Raw genomic sequence first — 19205 nt, 5'->3', positions numbered from 1 at the left:
AGTATGAATTATCGAAGAAAAACAAATCAAAGAAAGATGATATGAAACCTTCAGAAGAGAAATCCACATTACACAGTAAGTTAAAATTTTCATACTTTCTTGTAGTTTCCTAAACTTTACCAAATGTATTTTTCAGTTAAAGATGCATATGACTATCAAGGAAGATCATATCTTCACATTCCACAAGATCTTGGCATTAATCTCAAGTCAGATACTCCTCCAGAACGTTGCTTTCTACCAAAACAACATATTCATACGTGGTATGTAAACAATTCTCCATTTAGTTCATTTATTCAAAATCAAAAAATGGAAGTTAAAATACCAGAAATGACGTTAAACACGCTATTGAATTTTAGTTGTTCTTGCTTTTGTTTGTTTTCTGTTACTTTACTGTAAAACAAAAACGGAAGAAATATGAAAGTTTACTTACTAAAATGTAATTAGAAACGCCATGGAACGTCTGACTTCGAGTCATCAATATGCTTTAAATTTTGTAGATTTTAAGGAAAACACGCAATAATTGAATTAAGTTTAAAGACAGTTTATGATATAATTCTTGATGGTATTGAGGAAGTTCAATTATACATTACAGTATTCATTAGAGAAAGCGTCTCATCCAAATATAAACTTAAAATATGAGCGTTTTTTTAATACGATGCTTCTGTTTGAGTCAAGACGTTTAGGTGATCATTTGATATGTTTATAAAATCATATTTATCAGTGTATTATTTATTATAAAGTAATGATTTGTTCTAGTACTACGTACGTATGTTTGTAGATATTGTATTGGACTTCCTTAGCACTTGTTTTAAGAAACACGGCTAACCTGACATTTACTTATCATTTGACTCTGAAGATGACTACTGCTAAGGTTGTCGAAACGTCAGTCAACATCAACACCAACAGTCCTTCACAGGACTCTACTAACCTCGACAAAACGTAACGATACTTCCTGATGCAAATATTCACTTTATACAGCACTTTTTAATAACATTTAAGTATTTGTTTTCCTGTAGTTCATCCTTCTACCGTCGTGATAAAAGAAAGCAATGGAGATATTCTTACTTATGTATTATTGTATTATTTTATCTTTCTCTTAGGTCTGGTCACACTAAAGGTGTTTCTGCAATAAGATTCTTTCCGAAATCTGCTCATCTTCTTCTGTCGTGTAGCATGGATTGTAAAATTAAGGTAAAAGTCATTTTCTCTGTCTTACATGTCGTTGTTCATTTTGAGTTTGGTTGTACATCGTTGAATGTTCCTCCAACGTTACTGGAGGAGAGAATTTTTAATAAATTACCATCACGACAAGCAATACATTTGAAACAATGCATTTCCTTTCAGAAACTGCAAGATGATATTCATGTAAGCGCCAACGGCTCTGTTTTTGTAAAATCTAACATAAGAGAAGGAATTTTACCCAGGTAATGTGGGATATTTCACATTCATTTGGTTACAGGTCACATTTTTATTGATTCAAAAGATTGTTGAAAAAATAATATTTGCATTTTGTTGTATATTTTGCAATGTACATAGCGTTCCTTCTTAAGTCTTTACTGTCCTAAATGGGTCTTGATATCTTTGGCTATTATATGTTCAATAAGTTTGATTTATTTTAGAATGTTAGAGGAGATATTAGACACACGTATTATGGTAAAGAAAGCTATGAAAGATTGTGAAGATGATAAAGTAAGTTGGTTTTATTAAACCTTTGTTTTGAAGCGATCTTTGATGTTTTATAAGATCCAGTAGCTAAAACGTCATGGAGTTTTCATCATGTTCAAAAAAGATGCCTTTCCACTCTTCGTTTGTTTTCTTTAATCATTCAATATCATAAATAATTTACATTTTAGACTCTTCTTCAACTTCTTGATGCTCGACAACTTGCTTTAAAGTTGATTGCAAATGTCACTTATGGTTACACATCAAACTTCTCAGGACGAATGCCTTGTGTTGAGGTAACTTTGATCTTGTCATGATAGAAATTTAAACAAACGATAACTCTCCCATTCCATCTAAACAGACCTTGCGCCGTAAACTTTGTATTCATGATAGAAATTTAAACAAACGATAACTCTCCCATTCCATCTAAACAGACCTTGCGCCGTAAACTTTGTATTCATGATAGAAATTTAAACAAACGATAACTCTCCCCATTCCATCTAAACAGACCTTGTGCCGTAAACTTTGTATTCATGATAGAAATTTAAACAAACGATAACTCTCCCATTCCATCTAAACAGACCTTGTGCCGTAAACTTTGTATTCATGATAGAAATTTAAACAAACGATAACTCTCCCCATTCCATCTAAACAGACCGTGCCGTAAACTTTGTATTCATGATAGAAATTTAAACAAACGATAACTCTCCCATTCCATCTAAACAGACCGTGCGCCGTAAACTTTGTATTCATGATAGAAATTTAAACAAACGATAACTCTCCCATTCCATCTAAACAGACCTTGTGCCGTAAACTTTGTATTCATGATAGAAATTTAAACAAACGATAACTCTCCCCATTCCATCTAAACAGACCTTGTGCCGTAAACTTTGTATTCATGATAGAAATTTAAACAAACGATAGCTCTCCCCATTCCATCTAAACAGACCTTGTGCCGTAAACTTTGTATTCATGATAGAAATTTAAACAAACGATAGCTCTCCCATTCCATCTAAACAGACCTTGTGCCGTAAACTTTGTATTCATGATAGAAATTTAAACAAACGATAACTCTCCCATTCCATCTAAACAGACCTTGCGCCGTAAACTTTGTATTCATGATAGAAATTTAAACAAACGATAACTCTCCCATTCCATCTAAACAGACCGTGTGCCGTAAACTTTGTATTCATGATAGAAATTTAAACAAACGATAACTCTCCCATTCCATCTAAACAGACCGTGTGCCGTAAACTTTGTATTCATGATAGAAATTTAAACAAACGATAACTCTCCCCATTCCATCTAAACAGACCTTGTGCCGTAAACTTTGTATTCATGATAGAAATTTAAACAAACGATAGCTCTCCCATTCCATCTAAACAGACCTTGCCGTAAACTTTGTATTCATGATAGAAATTTAAACAAACGATAGCTCTCCCATTCCATCTAAACAGACCTTGCGCCGTAAACTTTGTATTCATGATAGAAATTTAAACAAACGATAACTCTCCTCATTCCATCTAAACAGACCTTGTGCCGTAAACTTTGTATTCATGATAGAAATTTAAACAAACGATAACTCTCCCCATTCCATCTAAACAGACCTTGCGCCGTAAACTTTGTATTCATGATAGAAATTTAAACAAACGATAACTCTCCCCATTCCATCTAAACAGACCTTGTGCCGTAAACTTTGTATTAATTGATTGTGTCTATATTATATATATTATATATTTACTAATACATATATATATTTTAGATATAAAAATAAATAGTATATTTACTACAGATAATTGGTAAATATATAATATATATATAGATACATGTTGATTATTATGATTATCGTGAGCCTGGACTATGTCACATGCTCAGATTGAAAATCTATCAAGTGCTTATTGTCATACTGGATTCATTTTACTCTTAAAACCATCTGAATATTCTTTTCTGTTTTTCATCAGATTGCTGACGCCATTGTTCGTAAAGCACGCGAGACCCTGGAACGAGCTATCAATCTCGTGAACACAAGGGATGAGTGGGGTGCTCGTGTGGTATATGGGGACACCGATAGTCTTTTCGTATTAGTAAAAGGTGCCAGTAAAGAGGAAGGGTTTAAGATTGAAAAAATTGTTGATGCTGCTACTGCAGAGAATCCTAAACCTGTGAAACTAAAGTTTGAAAAGGTTTTTATCTACTGTAAAATTGTATCTATTTGAGAGATTTGGACTTTAAGACACATTTATGTATAACAAGGGATGATTTTTAGGTATATATGTCTTGTGTTCTTCAGACAAAGAAACGTTACGTTGGTTATATGTACGAAACATTAGAACAGAAAGATCCAGTGTTTGATGCGAAAAGAATAGAGGCTGTACGGCGAAATACATGTCCAGCGGTCGCTAGGGTATGGAACAATCTACAATATTTACTGTGTCATCCAATCACACAAGACTCTGCAGGTGGGGGGAGGGGTAATTTGGTTTGAAAAAATAGAATAATTTGTATTTTACTCTTTAATTTTTGTACTCTGGACACGATTTATCATAAATAGTCCGATAGTTGCGTATTGTATACATAAGTTTTTATTTTTATCGTAAAGTGATTGGAATTTTTCCATTGAGTCTTTTTTTGGTTCCTTGTCCAGTGTTGAAAATTCATCTTTTTACCCAAATGCATGATGGGAAATCGCCGGTCAATCTGAGAAGCGTTCACATTAAACATAAATAACCAAAATATGTTCCGTACATCGCCGTTTAGCCGCCGACATGCCAGGAAACCTGAACACAACTCAACTTTTACGGCATTTCAGCTGTATACTGCAGGTAACTACTACGACTGCCTGAAACATCATTAGTGTGTCAGCGATGAGTGTTTACATTTGCCTTAAGAACAACGCAGGCATCGTTACAGGTATGCCTTAGTCATGTCTCAGTCATATGTGAACTAGGCTTTACGCAAGAAGCAAACCTTAAAAATGAAAGCGTTGGCTCATAAAAAACAAAAAGAAATGAGATGCAATTAGCAAGTCATTTTTACTTGTGTACCATGTAGAATTAAGTACACGCCTAAGAACTGACCAATCAGAAAACACACGCTTTCCGCAACTTGGCATATTGTAAGATCAACTCAAACTTTCAATGTGTTATTTAAATCTCTACCTTCCTACATACACCAAGAATATTTGCCGAAAGCGAAATATATCTTTGACTTTTTCGATAACATGCTCAGGTAAATGTGATTTTTGATATTCGTGTTAGGAGAGAACTCTCTTTGATTGAAGTGTGAAATGTAAACGACATTAATATCTTTATGCAAAATGTGTGACCTAAATATACGTCTTCTTATAAAGTTTTCGTTTTTGTTAATGTTAATTCTTTGCTTTATTTTAGACGTGAACATTTTCTGTTAATGCGATCGAGAAACATAGAACAAATGTTTGTGGTTTCAATTCACCATGATGAAGGACTTATATAAATAAAGAAATTGATTATTGACCACGATGAAAACGTATTTGGCTTTTGTTCACCATTCCCTTGAGGCTGAGCTATTTAGGAATTGATATTCTACATCGTCTGAACTGCTTTATAACTGAGGAAATATGAAGATGGTAAGTATCTTTTTCCTCCTTCATCGTTTTTGACAGTAATTTTACAAGACGTATATATATTGTGAGTCCACCAGGCCGTTTACATGGCAAGCTATGAATGGGAAATCAAAAGATTTTGTTCTTTAGCGACGTTTCAATCTCCAGTGTCTCCAAGTCATATGCACTTCATTGGCCTTTGGCTGTTTTAAAACGTTTTCCTGAGCATTTTTCTTTCTTAGATCACGATTCTTGTCTCGACAATTGATCGAAAGACAAGTCACTTTTAACCAACGATTTATGATGGTAAGATTTTTACAGCAACAAAATAAACTTATGAGAAAGTTATGTTTTTCTCAGGTATTTAAATTAGCTATTGTAACTTTACACAATTTCATTTTTTTACAAATGAATAAAATTACGCCAACTTGATTAGTACAATCTAGTACAACTTAATTAACAGCGGGTAAAACCGTGCTCTATGCTTTTATTTCTTCCAAATGCTTCACAGTGTAGTTAAACACCTCGATCGATTTCTGCGTAGTGAGCGTACACTTGATGATCTTTGCAAAATTTTTGTAATCAAAATATCTTACAATATGTCTCAAAAGAACTGGTCATCTTTGAAATCAGCCGATAGTTTGAAATTTACATGATTCAGCGGCAATGATTGATCTCCACGCTAGAGGTATAAATGTAATTAAAATAAGTTTCTTGACTGGGATTTTAATGCACTTTAGCTTCTATATTATACGTATGTAGTTATTAATTTATTATGTATTTAACTACGTTTAATTAAGCCCTTTGAGGATCAATTTTGCTGAATCATGGAAATTGTAAATGTCAGATATTTTCAAATATTGTCAAGGTTGAAAAATGAGACATCATCATGAAATATGTGATAGCCAGTCAACAAACCAGCAAAATCAAAGTGAAGCACCTTTCATGTTGATGGAAAAATGTTCCAAGGTGAAAGAATGCGACTTTAACCAAAATTTTTCAACGCGCTTGCATTTCACTCATTTTCCTTCCAAATCGCAACAATAACATAGCATTCCATAGCTAGAACGTAGAACTCTTTTTTAAATATTTAAAACTACAGTTATTTATTAAGTAATTTACACACATCAGCAAGTAAAAGTTGGATTACCATTTTTTGAAACACCCTGTATCAAGAAATTAAATACGTGTATAATTTACGGCAAATAAAAAAATATAATCAAAGGAAGATATCAGAATTCAGTCCTTTAATAACACCATGACAACTCGTAGTGTATAGCAAGTTTACCAGTGCTATGAAAATAAATATTTTGTTGTTCAATTACTTTTTCGTTACTCACTACACTACATATGAGATGACAACAGTAAATATGGGCCAGACACACATAATTAGAGTAAAAGCCCCATTTTTCTTGGCTACATCACTACCTAAAACATACATAAAGATAAATTACATTGTCAGGTGGTCACCAATGCCAGATCTATCAAAACGCTTGTCAGCAAAGGATTTTTATTGTGTTTAGTCTTTACAGAAAGGAATGGATTTGTGGCTCCATTTCAAGGAACAAGACTTTGTTAGCCCTGGCTTTGGTATGTTTTCTTTTCTCCTTTAGCTGACCAGCAACAGTTGTATTTTCAATTTCTGTAGGCAAAGGTTTAAAAGGAGTGTTTGTTTGGTTCTTTTTGTTGTTTAATAAGAAAAATCTTATTATGTACATTATTTACATGTAAAATTTATAGTGCTTAGTAAGTTTTTTAAAAAGCCGTAACACTGGCTTTGCTGTGTAAATATACAAATTTCTGTTCACTGTGATAAATGGTAAAATATAATTTGTATTTAAAAGAATTGTGTGTGGAGAGAAGGTCAATAGTTTGGTTACTTCATTCAACATTTCTTTCTATTTACGGTTTGGGATTTACACCTTAATTGTTGTGACAATGTTGTTTTTTCGCTTACATTTAAATGTAGTAAATCTCATTTTTAATTTATATTTGGTTTTCTTGGGATCAGAGATAACGACAACATTTTGTAATGTGATTTTGTGGTAAAATCATTTTTGAGCTAGGAGAATCAGTTTCAAAGCAATGTAAAGTATAAACTATAGCAAAAGCAAGACATGAATATCATAGCAATGAAAATGACTCATTACTGTCCATATCAGTAGTAAAGACACCAGTAGAAATGACTCATTTACTGTTCTTATCAGTTGTAAAGACATTAGCCAAAAATGTCTGGTCATGTCATTCACTCCTGAACATGGATACATACTTTAAAGGAGGGTGTTGACCTAGAAATATATTCCTAATATAAACTTTTTATAGTTTGTACAATTCTCTAATGTTCAAATGTTTTGGAAAAAATAAGAAGTTCCTTGCAAAATGAAATACTAACTGTTACACACAATGCCAGAGCTCTTCAAGATGCCCTGGGAATAAATGGCATAGCAGACTCTTTATTTTGGGTAGGAGGCACATATTCATATATTCATGTTCTGCCACATTAAGTTCCTTTGAAATCCATTGTTTTCAACAGATTAAGACATGCATATATGAATTTGTGCCCCCAATTAACAAGTATCCTGCGCCACTGCTGGAATTTTTATATATAGTAAATCTGGTAGTCGGACAGTTAAATGTGTCATTTTCACTTCTGTCAATGCTATGGCAATGATATCCTGCTTTTTCTTCTTCAGGTTATTTATAACTTTTACTTTACATTGCCTTTATAGTTTGAACTATAATAAAGTATTATTGAATCAATCATTAAATAAATATTTCCTCCAAAGTAAAACAAACATTGTCACAACAATTAAGGTGTTAGTCCCCAAATCAAGTATGATTGAATCAAATAACAATAACTGCATGTCCATTTCAAACAACTACAATTCTCATAAATAGAAAGTATATTTTGTAAATTATATGAATGAATAGAAATAAATATAGAAAAGACTGTATTCATACTTATATAGCAAAGCAAATCTTGTGGGCTTTTCAGCATTTCAAAAAGGGATGTTACATGATCATGGTTGCTGTAAGATCAGTATTTACTCTCATTATACAAGAAAATGACCCAACAACATTCATTTTAAGGAACTTCACAACTTCTGAATAGCTAGATATTGCAAACTAAACTCATAAATATACTTTGATAGTTCCATACAAGTTTCTTAATAAAAACTGTTCCAGTAAATAAATGACAGTTGAAAACTTGAAAATACAAATGTTTGAATATTGTCAATAATATATTTATACCTTTTATAAATATACAACTGTTGTTATTTGAACCTTTGTTAAAAGAAATCTACAATACAACTGTTTCTACTCAGCTTTAGTATAAAGAAGACATACCTAAAATGAAAAGAGAAATTGATTTTCTTCATTGAAAATGAGCTACAAATTCATTTCCTCTTCTTCTATCTCCTTGTACGTTTTCTCAAAGACAGGAGTATTTTAGCTTCTAGCAAATAAAAGATAAATAGAAGTCCAAATGCTTCAGTTTCAATATCTATAGTTTGTTTATAACCAAATGAAGATTGTTGTATATTATTGCAGTACATGTTCAGGTTCAAATGTTTTCGTTTTAATTTTCATCGCTCGTTCATAAAATCTTTTGCTTTTTCGTACTCTCCCATTTTACAGTAAACTAAACCCAGATTGTTGTACGTTATCGCAATATTAACATGGTCAGGTCCAAATGCTTTCGTTTTAATTTCTATCGCTCGTTCATAAAAATCTTTTGCTTTTTCGTACTCTCCCATATTATCGTAAACCAAACCCAGATTGTTGTACGTTTTCGCAATATTAACATGGTCAGGTCCAAATGTTTTCGTTTCAATTTCTATCGCTCGTTCATAAAATCTTTTGCTTTTCGTACTCTCCCATATCTTTGTAAACCGAACCCAGATTGTTGTACGTTGTCGCAATATTAACATGGTCAGGTCCAAATGTTTTGTTTAAATTTCTATCGCTCGTTCATAAAAATCTTTTGCTTTTCGTACTCTCCCATATTATCGTAAACTAAACCCAGATTGTTGTACCTTGTCGCAATATTAACATGGTCAGGTCCAAATGTTTTCGTTTCAATTTCTATCGCTCGTTCATAAAAATCTTTTGCTTTTTCGTACTCTCCCATATCTTTGTAAACCGAACCCAGATTGTTGTACGTTGTCGCAATATTAACATGGTCAGGTCCAAATGTTTTCGTTTGAATTTCTATCGCTCGTTCATAAAAATCTTTTGCTTTTTCGTACTCTCCCATTTTATTGTAAACCGAACCCAGATTGTTGTACGTTGTCGCAATATTAACATGGTCAGGTCCAAATGTTTTCGTTTCAATTTCTATCGCTCGTTCATAAAATCTTTTGCTTTTTCGTACTCTCCCATTTTATGTAAACCAAACCCAGATTGTTGTACGTTGTCGCAATATTAACATGGTCAGGTCCAAATGTTTTCGTTTCAATTTCTATCGCTCGTTCATAAAAATCTTTTGCTTTTCGTACTCTCCCATATTATAGTAAACCGAACCCAGATTGTTGTACGTTGTCGCAATATTAACATGGTCAGGTCCAAATGTTTTCGTTTCAATTTCTATCGCTCGTTCATAAAAATCTTTTGCTTTTTCGTACTCTCCCATTTTATCGTAAACCAAACCCAGATTGTTGTACCTTGTCGCAATATTAACATGGTCAGGTCCAAATGTTTTCGTTTCAATTTCTATCGCTCGTTCATAAAAATCTTTTGCTTTTTCGTACTCTCCCATATTTCTGTAAACTAAACCCAGATTGTTGTACCTTATCGCAATATTAACATGGTCAGGTCCAAATGTTTTCGTTTCAATTTCTATCGCTCGTTCATAAAATCTTTTGCTTTTTCGTACTCTCCCATATTATTGTAAACCAAACCCAGATTGTTGTACGTTGTCGCAATATTAACATGGTCAGGTCCAAATGTTTTCGTTTCAATTTCTATCGCTCGTTCATAAAAATCTTTTGCTTTTTCGTACTCTCCCATATTATTGTAAACCAAACCCAGATTGTTGTACGTTGTCGCAATATTAACATGGTCAGGTCCAAATGTTTTCGTTTCAATTTCTATCGCTCGTTCATAAAAATCTTTTGCTTTTTCGTACTCTCCCATATTATTGTAAACCAAACCCAGATTGTTGTACGTTGTCGCAATATTAACATGGTCAGGTCCAAATGTTTTTGTTTGAATTTCTATCGCTCGTTCAATAAAATCTTTTGCTTTTTTGTACTCTCCCATTTCACTGTAAACCAAACCCAGATTGTTGTACGTTGTCGCAATATTAACATGGTCAGGTCCAAATGTTTTTGTTTGAATTTCCATTGCTCGCTCGAGAAAATCTTTAGCATTTTCATATTCTCCATTCTTCCAAAGCAAAACACCCAGCTCGTTGTACGAATATGAAACATCAATATGATCAACACCTAACACTTTAGTTTGAATTTCTGTTATTTCATAAAGTACTTTAGTTGCAAGTTTATAGTTGTAAAATCTTTTCAAAACATCTACAAAATATTTGGCAAATTTCAAATTTCTTTCATCAAGTTTTGTTTTGATGATTTTACATCGATCAACTTATTTAGGAAATGTTGAAATGATGAATTTGTTATGAATTTAATTAGATGTGGAATTATTTTGATTTCATCTTCTCTGTCTTTAAAATGATTTAGTGCCCAAGCAACTTGACAGGCAAGATCAGCTGCAGACTTTTAGAATTATTTTCGTTTTGTTTACAGCCAAAGGTCTGCGATGAATAATTTATGATGGCTTCGTGTACAACGCTGTGCAGGCGGATGTCGTTGTTTTCCGTTTGAAGGAATAAAGAACAATGCTTTAATTGAAGACAGACATCTTCTGCAGATTTTTGTGGATCAATGCTTTTAATAAATTGTATTATAACATCTTGTGGTAAGGGATCGAAAGATATTATTGAGAAAAGTTTAAAACATGTTCCAACAAGATGGATTCTTCAGCATTTTTGTACTGCTAACATAACAGTTTTCATTCCTAAGTAAGATGTGTTTATTTTTGAAAATTGCCATCCATGTTCTGTCGCTCTCCTTCATTCAACTTATCAAAATATTGCTCCCACGTGAATGTCGGATTTACACTTTTACACTACCTACGTAGGAAGCAGCATTTGCCAGGAACAACGGTTGACGATCTAATTTGTCTGATAAATCCTTTAAAATTTTTCATCTTTATTATGAATATCAGAAAAGACAGATAGAAGTTGTCGACATTCTTCATTGTTCATACCATGACTAACTGAAATGTGCTTATTTAGATTTCCATCTGGTGGTATAGCATCTGTATTTTGGACAGTTACTATAATTTGACCATTTTTCCAGCTATGATCACCAACTTGAGGTAATAATGGATAAATTTTATGAAGTTCAACCACGTTATCTACAACAATCCACCATGTTTGCCAAGATTTCAGTTGTTCTGTCAGCAATAATTGAAAATCTTTAATTTTGTCTTCGCTGCTTTTTGCTTCTTTTAGAATATTTTCAATGACAGTTTTATCATTGCTTAATCGTTGATAAAGTTCAGCATAAGTTTTGAAAAGAGAGTCGATATCTTTTCCTTCGAGTGTCATCACAAATGTCGTATTCTTTTCCCAGTCAAATGAGTTATACATTTCTTCACAAATTTGTCTAGCTAATTGAGATTTACCACTTCCGGGATTACCAGAAATATAGTAATATGTTAGTTCATTATTGTTAGTAATGCGCAAGTTATTGAGATCTGCTGTGATTTGATTAAGTAACTCTGTACGTTTAATCACATTGTGATTTGATTTGCAAGGAAGTACTTGAAAAGAATTAAATTTGTTTCGTTGACTTTTTATTTTGATAATTTCAGTGAATGAAAATCCTAGATCTTGAAATGACTTTTCAATATCACAAAGCATTTTGTCAAATTCGGTATCAGATACTTTTCCATCTTCATTATGAGCGATTTTGTTTCTTACTAAACGAATTTCATTCACAGCATCTCTAACTTTTGGATTAATTTTGTTCCAATTGATTTGGAATACAATATTGCTGCAAATAGCGTCGTACAATCCCACTTACTGGTGTCACCATTTTGAAATTTTGACAAAATATGTTTTCAGGAGGTCTTTTGAAATTTCAACATTGAACATCTTCTGACCACTAACGTTTGTATTTTCCCATTCTCCAAGAGATTTTTTGTAATGAGTGTTCCATTCTTGGATAAAAAAATCAACAAGTTTCTTTGTAACATCTGTAAGTATTTCTTGCAGGTAGAATTTATTAATTTTTTCTCTTGACTGCATCTAAGGGTCATCAAATTATTAATATCAACATAAATTGTTTGTTTAATTTGAATTTATAGACAACTAAAATTGTTGAAGATCAAACATAGCTACGTAATGTTACAGTTTTACTTGTACGTGTAAATGAATATCGAGGATGGCAGCTGAAAACAACGCAATTGGACTTTTTAGTTTTCCTTCCTTTAGGCATTTTGCTACATTTTTGTAGTGGCGCTGCCAGGATTTTGCGAGTGGGGGGGGGGAGCACAAAATTTTACCACGTCCGTTGCTAGCGAAATAAATGTGGAAGAAGAGACACAAAAGCTCACAATGCCGAGTAAAGGGGAACAAATGGTGCTCCATATGCAAGATCAAGACCCACGACACGAAAGATTGCCGAAAGACTAAAGAAACATCCAAGTCAGCTAAAGACGGGCAGCGCTGTGACAGTGAACGGCAACACTTCTTTTTATTCGTGTCAAAGGATGAAGAAGAGAACGCTGAAACAGACGTGAAGGATAAGGTGCAAGTCACATTATTAACGATAAGTCCAAATTTATAGCTTTTAAAAGTAAATTTGATAGTGAAGCGCATGTTATTGAATTAGCAGATAGCAGTAACAAAAAGGAGTTGTCGGTAAAGGTACTGCTACTCAAAACCAGACTTGAGCAAAATGCACGTTTTTGGTCGTGTTTAATATGGTTATTCACAAAATTCCAAAAAGTTAGACCCTAGAAGTAAACAAGGTATTTTCGTAGGGTATGATAAAAATAGTCCAGCATATCTACTATACTACCCTGACATTAACAAGGTAGAGCGTGTAAGATGCGTTAAGTTCTTCAGGCAGGGTATAGCACGGAGTTGCCAAAACTAGATGATAAAGAACTTGCACCTCAGATAGCAAAATTGCATCAAAGAAACCCCAAAACAACTAACGAAGACATTAGTGCTCCAGAGACATCTAGAGAATCAAGATACCCCACTAGGATAAGAAGCCTAAATATCTTGACGAGTATGCGACAGAAGAAGTTTCAGGGGAGGATACTGTCTCATATACCGTAGATTATTGCTATAGAGTATCCAACATCCCAACAACATATTCCCAAGCAATAAGCTCCAATGAAAATGCAAAATGGCAAAAAGCCATGAATGATGAAATTAAAGCGTTAATTGACAATGATACGTTTAAACTTGTTCCACCCCCAACAAATAGAGACATAGTGGAGGAAAATGGGTATATACCGTAAAAGTAGGGTAACGTGAAGAAGAGACACATAAAGCCCGTTATGTAGCAAAACGATACTCGCAGACTCCCGGTATTGACTACAACGAAACTTTTTCGCCAGCTGCACGCATGTGTTCTATCCGTGTATTGCTTCAACACGCTGTTCAAAACAACATGTTATTGCATCAGATGGATGTAAAAACAGCTTATCTTAACGCCCCAATGGACCGCGAAATTTATATGCAGTAACCCGAAGGATATGAGGAAATAGATAAGAATGGTGAAAATGTTGATTTTTTAGCCTTGCCGTACCAATGATATTTGAAAAGACTAGTGCAATTAATTGTTGGTGATAATGGAAGAATAGTCTGTATTTTGAAATGATAAATTATCCAATTATCTATGAAAGGTGAAATTAAAAATCAATTTACCTTAACAAATTTAGAAAAGATTAAAGGAGACGCAAACAACTACATCATGTCTTTGCTTTTGATAATAAAGAAATTGGAATATTCAATAAATGCTTGATTTTAACTCTGCTGTTTTTATTGTAAAATATTGAGTTCTGTCATACAGCGAGACGATAAAATGAGATGGGCAAATTTTATATTTTAGCTATGACTGATGAGAATACATGAAGAAGGGATGATTTATAAATTTAACAACAAATTATGTTTCAGTTAAATTTGATAAACCTTATACACAGTTTACATATATTTATTTGAATTTTTGAAATGCTCTGGAAAACTAAACTATTAACAAACGCAAAAGTGAGGCAGCGAGGCAAAATATATAATACCATTTTTACCAATAAGATAGCTCGAAAAAATTAAGATTATAAACCACAACTTTTCTTATAATTATTTTTGACGACTGATACTAGGTAAGACGAATAATTTTCTCACATCTCAGTAATCAGAGATACTTCAAAACTGATAGCGTTTGGACTTGACAGTTCATCATGCAAAGTTTTGTCATTTTGTGAACTTTTGATGCAAACAAATATTTTAAATAGTCTATCTTACCACAAGTTGAACAATTATAGACCAGAAAAAATCACGTGTATTATCACGTGAAGATGTGAGCTTTTTAATCTAATTAGGCGCAATTTCCAAAGACATACCTAGCAAAACGTTTTTATGTCATCATCTGTGTTAGGAATAAGATAAACAGCTAGATGACTATATGAATATGGAAAAAATTATTCTTGATAAAAGCCATGTTGGATAAAATTAAAATCATTCCGCATTTATGATATGCCTAACTGAAATTCTGTGACGTGTCATGATTTTGATTCATCTTGTTGATTTTTAGCCCTGCCGTACCAATGATATTTGAAAAGACTATTGAAATTAATTGTTGATGACAATGCAAGAAAGGTCAGTATTTTGAAATGATAAATTATCCAATGTGTTATTGGGAAAATCCCACCAAAATCAACAGATGTATCAAAATAAAACATATGAAGCGCGAATTCCACCACGAAAATGACATTCAGGTTTTTTATGACAAATATAACAAAATTCTAGACATAAGAACAAACAATTACACTATGATAGGTGAACTTTATAATCAACATACCTTAACAAATTTAGAAAGATTAAGGGAGACGCAACCATTCACATGATGTCTTTGCTTTTTCTTGATAATAAAGAAATTGGAATGTTCAATAAATGCTTGGTTTTAATCACCTGCTGTTTTTATTGTAAAATATTGATTTCTGTTCATAACAGCGAGACAATAAAATGAGATGGGCAAATTTTTCATTTTAGCCAGGACTGATGAGAATACATGAAGAAGGGATGATTTATAAATTTAACAACAAATTATGTTTCACTTAAATTTGATAAACCTTATACACAGTTTACATATATTAATTTGAATTATTGAAATGCTCTGGAAAACTAAACTATTAACAATCGCAAAGTTGAGGCAGCGAGGCAAAATATACAATACCATTTTTACGAATAAGATAGCTAAAAAAAATTAAGATTATGAACAACAAGTTTTCCAATAATTATTTTTGACGACTGATACTAGGTAAGACGAATAATTTTCTCACATCTCAGTAATCATAGATACTTCAAAACTGATAGCGTTTGGACTTGACAGTTCATCATGCAATGTTTTGTCATTTTGTGAACTTTTGACACAAACAAATATTTTAAATAGTCTATCTTACAACAAGTTGAACAAATATAGACCAGATCAAAATCACGTGTACTATCACGTGAAGATGTGAGCTTTTTACCCCAATTAGGCGCAATTTCTATAGACATACCTAACAAAACGTTTTTATGTCATCATCTGTGTTACGAATAAGATAAATACATAGATGTCTATGTAAAAGAGGAAAAAATTCTTCTTGATAAAAGCAATGTTAGATAAAATTAAAATTATTGCACATAATGTATGCATAACTGAAAGTCTGTGACGTGTCATAATTTTGATTCATCTTGTTAATTATTTAGCCTTGCCGTACCAATGATATTTGAAAAGACTATTGAAATTAATTGTTGGTGACAATGCCAGAAAGGTCAGTATTTTGAAATGATAAACTATCCAATGTGTTATTGGGAAAATCCCACCAAAATCAACAGATGTATCAATATAAAACATATGAAGTGCGAATTCCACCACGAAAATGACATTCAGGTTTTTTATGACAAATATAACAAAATTCTAGACATAAGAACAAACAGTGACAGAATGATAGGTGAACTTTATAATCAACATACCTTAACAAATTTAGAAAGATTAAGGGAGACGCAACCATTGATATGATGTCTTTGCTTCTGCTTGATAATAAAGAAATTGGAATGCTCAATAAGTGCTTGATTTTAATCACCTGCTGTTTTTATTGTGAAATATTGAACTCTGTTCATAACAGCGAGACGATAAAATGAGATGGGCAAATTTTATATTTTAGTTATAACTGATGAGAATACACGAAGAAGGGATGATTTATAAATTTTACAACAAATTATGTTTCAGTTAAATTTGATAAACCTTATACACAGTTTACATATATTTATTTGAATTATTGAAACGTTCAGGAAAACTAAACTATTTAACAAACGCAAAGTTGAGGCAGCGAGGCAAAATATATAATACCATTTTTACGAATAAGATAGCTAAAAAAAATTAAGATTATAAACAACAACTTTTCTTATAATTATTTTTGACGACTGATACTAGGTAAGACGAATAATTTTCTCACATCTCAGTAATCAGAGATACTTCAAAACTGATAGCGTTTGGACTTGACAATTCATCATGCAATGTTTTGTCATTTTGTGAACTTTTGACGCAAACAAATATTTTAAAAAGTCTATCTTACAACAAATTGAACAATTATAGACCAGAAAAATCACGTGTACTATCACGTGAAGAAGTGAGCTTTTACTCCAATTAGGCGCAATTTCTAAAGACATACCTAACAAAACGTTTTTATGTCATCATCTGTGTTACGAATATGATAAATACATAGATGACTATGTAAAAGAGGAAAAAATTCTTCTTGATAAAAGCAATGTTAGATAAAATTAAAATTATTGCACATAATGATATGCATAACTAAAAGTCTGTGACGTGTCATAATTTTGATTCATCTTGTTAATTATTTAGCCTTGCCGTACCAATGATATTTGAAAAGACTATTGAAATTAATTGTTGGTGACAATGCCAGAAAGGTCAGTATTTTGAAATGATAAACTATTCAATGTATTATTGGGAAAATCCAACCAAAATCAACAGACGTATCAATATAAAACATATGAAGTGCAAATTCCACCACGAAAATGACATTCAGGTTTTTTATGACAAATATAACAAAATTCTAGACATAAGAACAAACAGTGACAGAATGACAGGTGAACTTTATAATCAACATACCTTAACAAATTTAGAAAGATTAAGGGAGACGCAACCATTCACATGATGTCTTTGCTTCTGCTTGATAATAAAGAAATTGGAATGCTCAATAAGTGCTTGATTTTAATCACCTGCTGTTTTTATTGTGAAATATTGAACTCTGTTCATAACAGCGAGACAATAAAATGAGATGGGCAAATTTTTCATTTTAGCCAGGACTGATGAGAATACACGAAGAAGGGATGATTTATAAATTTAACAACAAATTATTTTTTAGTTAAATTTGATAAACCTTATACACAGTTTACATATATTTATTTGAATTAATGAAATGCTCAGGAAAACTAAACTATTTAACAAACGCAAAGTTGAGGCAGCGAGGCAAAATATATAATACCATTTTTACCAATAAGATAGCTAAAAAAAATTAAGATTATAAACAACAACTTTTCCAATAATTATTTTTGACGAATTATACTAGATAAGACGGTTAATTCTCTCACATCTCAATAATCAGAGATACTTCAAAACTGATAGCGTTTGGACTTAACAGTTTGTCATGCAAAGTTTTGTCATTATGTGAACTTTTGATGCAAACAAATATTTTAAATAGTCTATCTTACAACAAGTTGAACAAATATAGATCAGAATATAATCACGTGTACTATCACGTGAAGATGTGAGCTTTTTACTCCAATTAGGCGCAATTTCTATAGACATACCAAGCAAAACGTTTTTATGTCATCATCTGTGTTAGGAATAAGATAAATAGATAGATGACTATTTGAAAGAGGAAAAAATTCTTGATAAAGCAATGTTAGATAAAATTAAAATTATTCCGCATTTATGATATGCATAACTATAGTTCTGTGACGTGTCATAATTTTGATTCATCTTGTTAATTATTTAGCCTTGCCGTACCAATGATATTTGAAAAGACTATTGAAATTAATTGTTGGTGATAATACAAGAAAGGTCAGTATTTTGAAATGATAAATTATCCAATGTGCTATTGGGAAAATCCAACCAAAATCAACAGACGTATCAATATAAAACATATGAAGTGCGAATTCCACCACGAAAATGACATTCAGGTTTTTATTACAACTATATCAAAATTTTAGACATAAGAACAAACAATGACACTATAATAGGTAAACTTTTCAACCAACATACCTTAACAAATTTCGAAAGATTAAAGAGGACGCAACCATCTACATGATGTCTTTGCTTTTTCGTCATAATAAAGAAATTGGAATGTTCAATAAATGCTTGATTTTAATCACCTGCTGTTTTTATTGTAAAATATTGAATTCTGTTCATAACAGCGAGACGATAAAATGAGAAGAGCAAATTTTATGTTTTTGCTATAATTGAAATATACACGACATGGATTGATTTAGAAATTTTATTGCAAATTCAAATTCAGTTCAACTCAATCAACTCATAAATGTTGTACACATTTAACTATTATTAATTTTCAGTATTGACATGGGTGTACGGGACCAAAACATTAGGATGCGGACACTATTTTGCTCGACGAAAGCGGAAATCCT

At 32.2% G+C, this 19205-nt stretch overlaps 3 protein-coding genes and 1 pseudogene across 7 annotated transcripts in view; 2 read left to right on the top strand and 2 right to left on the bottom strand.

Annotated features, from left to right (window-relative positions):
• The window catches only part of LOC124442019, a 76899-nt gene extending 62646 nt beyond the window's left edge, over window positions 1–14253 (bottom strand). The window contains exon 1 of one of the 2 annotated variants that reach the window (XM_046992517.1): window positions 14208–14253. The gene's annotated coding sequence lies outside the window, so the exon portion shown is untranslated. The remainder of the gene's footprint in view (window positions 1–14207) is intronic. The other variant, XM_046992514.1, reaches the window with a different exon arrangement.
• Window positions 1–19205, top strand: part of LOC124442023 — a 103332-nt pseudogene that overhangs the window by 75781 nt on the left and 8346 nt on the right.
• LOC124442037 (DNA polymerase zeta catalytic subunit-like) lies at window positions 4–5735 on the top strand. 4 transcript variants are annotated; one of them, XR_006947075.1, is made up of 10 exons: window positions 4–75; window positions 137–260; window positions 1017–1191; window positions 1345–1424; window positions 1620–1689; window positions 1854–1958; window positions 3624–3845; window positions 3916–4066; window positions 5052–5269; window positions 5488–5735. XR_006947075.1 is itself a non-coding variant. In XM_046992543.1 (7 exons), exons 1-7 carry the CDS (start codon window positions 42–44, stop codon window positions 3876–3878), a joined length of 759 nt encoding a protein of 252 aa, XP_046848499.1. In that variant the 5' UTR covers window positions 4–41; the 3' UTR covers window positions 3879–3887. The 4 variants fall into 4 exon arrangements, 3 of the variants coding, with proteins under 3 accessions (XP_046848499.1, XP_046848498.1, XP_046848500.1); XM_046992543.1 differs by lacking the exons at window positions 3916–4066; window positions 5052–5269; window positions 5488–5735 and having other exon boundaries at window positions 1101–1191; window positions 3624–3887; XM_046992542.1 differs by lacking the exons at window positions 3916–4066; window positions 5052–5269; window positions 5488–5735 and having other exon boundaries at window positions 3624–3887.
• On the bottom strand, window positions 12147–18906 carry LOC124442071. The gene is made up of 5 exons (XM_046992606.1): window positions 18826–18906; window positions 17671–17730; window positions 16515–16574; window positions 15358–15417; window positions 12147–12572 (listed from the first exon to the last, which is right to left on the bottom strand). The coding sequence occupies exons 1-5, from the start codon at window positions 18889–18891 to the stop codon at window positions 12354–12356; spliced, it is 465 nt and encodes a 154-aa protein (XP_046848562.1). The 5' UTR covers window positions 18892–18906; the 3' UTR covers window positions 12147–12353.

Source organism: Xenia sp. Carnegie-2017, unplaced genomic scaffold (genome assembly GCF_021976095.1).
Source record: "Xenia sp. Carnegie-2017 unplaced genomic scaffold, XeniaSp_v1 HiC_scaffold_20, whole genome shotgun sequence".
NCBI lineage: Eukaryota > Metazoa > Cnidaria > Anthozoa > Malacalcyonacea > Xeniidae > Xenia > Xenia sp. Carnegie-2017.
This window is presented reverse-complemented; position numbering and strand designations above follow the sequence as displayed.